The following is a 6000-nucleotide window of genomic DNA, read 5'->3' as shown; positions in this document are numbered from 1 at the left end:
CTGTCTTACATCTAATGCTTGTCCGTTCTCTAGGCATTATTGCTCATCTGTTGCCTGGAATTGGTTTCTGTCTCGAAAGCCTCTGTAGCAGAAGCTGCCTTTTTAAGCAACCACGCTTCTTTAAAGCTAAAATAATTCCTAATATGTTATAAGGTCTCAGGAAGCCTATAACAGGCATGCAGTTTCTCAATTGGAGAAGCATTGAAAATAAAAGCTTATAGCCTATTTCATGAGGGTGAGGAGATTTGGGGGCTACCACAAGATTTCCCAGTCTCACTCTCATGATGAGAAATTGAACTGAATAAGATGTATTCTAAGCAGTTTCACTTTAGGGGTTTAGAAGAGGAAAAGTAGGAGGAGGAGGAAGAAGAGGAAGGAAAAAATCCCTCTCCAGTCTTTCCGACCTCAGCAACTATATTTCTTGTCCCTTGGAGAACATCACAGGCCCTCTTTAGATTTTTTTCTTACATAAGCTATGTGTCGTAGACAAGGTTTCTCCATTTTTATATTACTAAACCTGCATTTCCCCCATCTTGTGCTGGCTCTCCCCATTTTCATATGTTACAAATGAGTGCTGGCCTGTCTTCCTCTCTGAATAGATGCACTAATCCAACCTCTGACCACAGTGTAAAGCCCTTTTATCCACACGCTACATCAGCAAAGTTATTAAAGTGCTGATGAAGTCAGAAGCAAAATCCAGGAGGCCTGAGCAAGGCACGTATGTAACAGTTACACAGAGGGCATCTGAGGATCAGAGCTGAGTGTAGACAACCACCAGATTCTCCACGGTTGCTGAACGGTACACAGTCGCCAGTCTTGCCTTCAGTATGGCTGCACCGAGAAGTCTTTTTTAAACATATCAAAACCCAGGGGGTGAAAACACATGAACTAATCATAATCTTTCTACCCCATCCTTGCTTTCCTAAAACTGGAAACAGAAAAGGTGATGGTGGCAGCACTTTGGTTGTGCCTGGAGTCTGAACTGCAGTGCAATCAGGAAAACATATATCACGAAATAGGATGTCATACCACATGCTACACACCCCTCTCCCTGCACAGAGGGGGACTAGACTTGTCTACGTGAATCAATTTTTTCCCCAATTATATGAAGTTTTCTTTTAGTTTCTTTTATTATTATTTTGTGTTGAATATAGTTGATTTGTAGTGATTCAGTGTACAGCAGTGATTATGTTTTATTTACATGTATATGTATACACACATTATATATATATATAAAACATATATATATATGAAATTTTTCAGATTCTTTTCCATGATAGGTTATTACAAGGTATTGAGTAAAGTTCCCTGTGCTACACAGTATGTCCTTGTTTATCTAATTTATATAGTAGTTCATATCTGTTAATTGCAAATTCCCAATTTATCCCTCCCCTTTATTCCCTTTTGGTAGCCATAAGTTTGTTGCCTATGTCTATGAGTCTTATTTCTGTTTTGTAAATAAGTATATTAGTCATGGGCTTTCCTGATGGCTCAGTGGTGAAGAACCTGCCTGCCAGTGTAGAAGAGGCAAGTTTGATCCCTGGGTCGGGAAGATCCCCTGGAGAAGGAAATGACAACCCACTCAAATATTCTTTCCTGGGATATCTCATGGACAGAGGAGCCTGGTAGGCTACAGTCCATGGGGTTGCAAAAGAGTCAGAAACGACTTAGCATCTAAACACCAGCAGTCATTAAAAAGAATGAAATAGTGCCACTTGCAGCAATGGGTAGACCCAGAAATTGTCATATTAAGTAAAGTAAGTCAGACAGAGAAGGACAAATATCATATGATATCACTTACATTCAGAATCTAAAAAAGTGAGCTTATTTATACAAATCACTCTCTGGTCTTGGGTGGGCCCCTCAACCTTGTGAGTCCAGGATGAGATGACATGTGTACAGGAGTTAGGGAATAGTTTCAAATTGTATACAGTTATTTGGGTGGGTGCTTGTGTCTGTACTGTTGGGCTGATTTATGGTTATTTAAATCTCTAAAAGGATGTTCTGCCACTTCCTTTGTGCATGTTCTGTTCCCTCACATTATTGTAGACCCGATATAAGGCAGCTTTCAGAACATGCCATTCTCCCTCACAGCTTCCTGTGTTTGAACATGCTGCCTGAATAACACCCTCCTCCCCCCACCTCGCCCCCATCTCCCTTTGTCTGTCTGTTCCTCTCCTACTCACCATTCAAGGCTTGGCTTACTGACCCTCTGCTTTGTGTCACACCCGTGGGTCCTGTCTGCACCGTGGACACAATGACTTCATCGTCAGGGTTGCTGTGGGTCCAAGCGTGGCCTTTCCTACTTGAGTGGACTTGGGTTTTTGAGGGCAGGACCAAATCCTATTCATTTTCTCAACCCAATATCTGGTTCTTGTTATTTCCTCGGTAAATATTAGGTGAGTGAATGTCAGATACTCACCGCCATGAAAGAAATTGTACTAGTCGGGTTCATGATTCTTTACTACTTTGCTATGAAACTTGTGAAAGAAACGACACTCAGCACTCGGTATGTGATATAAATACATGCGCCCTATGTGCATATTTTAATGGGGAAGCTTATAAAGTACTCCTAATTATTGAAAGTTTCAAACTGAGAACATGTGACCGTATGACAGTCTACGAGATGTGTCACTTGTGGAGAAGTACGGTACACAAGTCGTTGCCCTGGTAACTGCTGAGGATCACTCCTGTGGCAGGATACTAACAGGTACTGTGGGATGAAAAGGTTTCTGGAGGAAATTCATTTGGGGAAACACTGGAATAAAACTCCATTTATGAAACCTGTGATTTCATTAAAATGCCATCTCACAATTCAGTGGTCCCAAGTTTCCTGCTTCTTCTTTTATCTTGTTTTAGATTTGATTACTCCTCCTTTCTCTGGTTTTCAGCTTTCATGGTGACATGGCATCTGGTTTCTTTCTACAAGGAAAGTTCAGCACGCAGCACAGTCTTTGATACATTGGATTGGTTTGAGGATCCTACCTGGAATAGGTATGTAAGACTTCCAGTGTTTGCTTTCTCATCCTTTGAGTACCCATGGATGTTATATCCATTTCCACTTTTCTTGTTGTTGATTAAGAGTGGAATTTGTTCTGAAGAGTAAAGTTCATGTGTTAGAGGTGATCTTTGTCTTTTCTGCTTAGAGCATGTGTTTATAATATGACCTACAAGACTTCCCAACACCCTTCATTTCCTTTGTTGTGTGATTAATACAAATTAAGAATACATTCATGCCAGTAGAGAATGGAAATTCCATGCTCATATGGCTCTGAAAATAATGGAATTTAATATATAAATCTTTGGAACTCAAGTATATGAAATATGACAGATCCCCTGGTATGTTTATAAATATAGTATCCAAAAGTCTAACATCTAACAGAAAGATGTAACTTTTTTTTCCAAAATAGTTCAGTCTTAGACAAACCTAAGTACCAAATTTTAAACTAAATGACTGCACATGGGAATTAATTATTGATTATTTGATCCTCTTAGTTTTTGTGACAAGTGTTCCCATGGTGTAAAATGACATAAATATGACATAAAGGCAAAAAATACAGTATTTGAAGATGTTATTGTTTTATGAGTTATCTTGAAGGGGACATTCTGAAATTAGATTATCATGGGATATAAGCTGTGTAGCTCCTGATTTAATTCAGTTCAGACTACTTTGATGAGTGCTCTGTGTGTGCGGGGGGCGGGGAGTGGTATGTTAGCTCTAAGAGATACTTGATTATAAGATTCATTGCTTTGTTGTATTCAATTTTCAAAATATTTTGGGGACTGTTGTAGACTTTTTGAAATTTTGGTTTGTATTTAGAAAAGCGTCCAGCCTATATAAATTGTATTTTCAAAAGTAAATCTGCCCGGCCCAATCCTCCTTCCTAAAATGTCTGCTGAAAACCACATTTGGGAAGTAGCATAGCCTTGAGACTTAATCAGATATAACCTATGACCTTGGGGAAAAATGTTATGCTGTACTCCTTAACCCATGACCTTGGAAAAAAAATGTTTTGCTTCCTTAGAAAGAGGGAGGGGAAGAGAGAGAAGGAGGGAGAAAGAGAGGTAAGGAGGGAGAAAATAAATTCACAGTTGCCATGTGCCAAATACTCTAGGTCACCTTTATTCTTAATAAGGTATCAAGTAATTAATCGACATGTTTCCCTGAGTCTCCAGAGAATTTATCTTCTACATTCTCTGAAAGTCTTAAATCTATAATTAGAGTTTAACCTTCCTGATTTAAGGCAGAATTTGCAACTAGTCATCTGCATGTTCCAGCTCTCTTAGGTTGTTTATTATATAGAGTTTTTTTATTTTTACTTTTTTGCTTAACACAAAATTAATATATCAATACATGTATTTTTTAAAATGCCAAATCAAAAAATCAGAAGAGTTCACATAAAAATCTGGGCTTCCCATATTCTTTCTCTGGAAATGAATTAAATTAGTTGCTTGTGCCCAAATTCTAGCTGTCATACAAATTACCTCCCTCATCTTAACCTCTCCACATCTAACCCATCAAGTCCTCCAAAGCCTTGCTGTGACCACCCAGTGGTTCTCAGCCTCAGTGTGAAAAGACAATTTCCTGGGTGCTCAGGCTGTACCCAGAAAATTAAACCAATAGTTCTGAGTGTAGAGCTGGGCTTCAGAACTGTAGAAAGTTCTTCAGATGATCCTGATATGCAACCAAGGTTTAGAACCACTGCCCTGACATCTTCCTCTGTCCCTATATGGCAATGGCCATGCCCCGAGTCCAAGTCATACTCACCACTTTCTGGTCTTAACAGTTTTGTACCGTCATTGCTAAATCACCTTCTCATTTCTGTTCTCGTCTTTGTTCAGTTCCATCCCCACCCAACAGCCAGAGTCACTGTTTCAGAATTGAACATACCTAGTTAATGCATGCTTGAACCTCTTCAATAATAATAACAATAATGGTAACAGCTGATGATGATCATTGATACCATTGAATGAGGAATCTGAGTTGAGGCTTTGTTGAAGGATTAAGTCATTGGAGCATTAAATATCAGAAGCAAATGGGGGAGGCCCACATGAGGCCTATTGCCTAATCTGACAGTATCTTCTGCCTGCCTGCTCCTACAGGCAGTGACCCATGGGCCAAAAGCATCCCTGACTTCTATAAATTGCCACCCAGTCAGTGTCCTGATGTTACACTGCTGTCAGGAGCAAAGGGGGGTTATAGCCTGGAAGTGACATTACTATAAGATTAATGTTAGTGCACAGCCATCAGTGTTTATTAAATGTCACTTCTTCCTAGTTGCATGATCCACCCAGCAAAGTAAGCTGATGCTAGTAAATTTTTAGGCGGACTAACTGAACTAGGGGTGTGTGTTTGTCAGGGTTAGTAGTTATACATGGAATCATCTCTCTTGCTGCTGTGACACACAGTTCCTCCTTGTCACCAACAAATAACATAAATCTAGTTATTTATTTGAGCTGCAGTAGAGACTTTTCTTTTTCAAAATGACTGTGTAGAGGTGGTGTGGGCCATAGAGGTGGCTGCTGGAGACTTTCCTTTAGACTCCACCCACCCCATAACTGGAGATGATATGCTTCCCATTGCGAGGGAAGAAGATAAGGTGGCATCAGAAACTTTTCATAAAAGACACTTTCTGACATATAGTGATGTTATTTTATTCAGAGTTTAAAAATAAATCAATAAATGCAAACTGCTCTGAAGCTGAGTGGAACTTGTGTCCATGTCAGTACCCCTTGTGCACACTGTAATCAAGTTTTATTTCATACAGGTGACAATTATTTTCTTCAGTATAAAACCATCAGTGCTTCACTACTGACATTATAAAAAGCTCAAGGAGTTGTGTTAAGACAAAAATGTGCCTATGACATTCAGGTAATGGAGACCAATAAAGATGTTATAGCCTGAGATGTTGAATTAATGCCTGAGACACAGTTATCCACTTTACGTTAGGGTCCTAGCTTACCCAAATAATATGTCTGGGCAGAGCTGTCTTACATCTA

At 39.5% G+C, this 6000-nt stretch overlaps 1 protein-coding gene across 1 annotated transcript in view; it reads left to right on the top strand.

Moving 5' to 3' along the window:
• The first annotated feature begins 2896 nt into the window (after positions 1–2896).
• Positions 2897–6000, top strand: part of CHRM3 (cholinergic receptor muscarinic 3) — a 256281-nt gene continuing 253177 nt past the window's right edge. Inside the window, exon 1 of the mRNA XM_052640671.1 lies at positions 2897–2994. Coding sequence (XP_052496631.1) covers positions 2897–2994 — 98 coding nt within the window. The remainder of the gene's footprint in view (positions 2995–6000) is intronic.

Source organism: Budorcas taxicolor, chromosome 5 (genome assembly GCF_023091745.1).
Source record: "Budorcas taxicolor isolate Tak-1 chromosome 5, Takin1.1, whole genome shotgun sequence".
Lineage (NCBI taxonomy): Eukaryota > Metazoa > Chordata > Mammalia > Artiodactyla > Bovidae > Budorcas > Budorcas taxicolor.
This window is presented reverse-complemented; position numbering and strand designations above follow the sequence as displayed.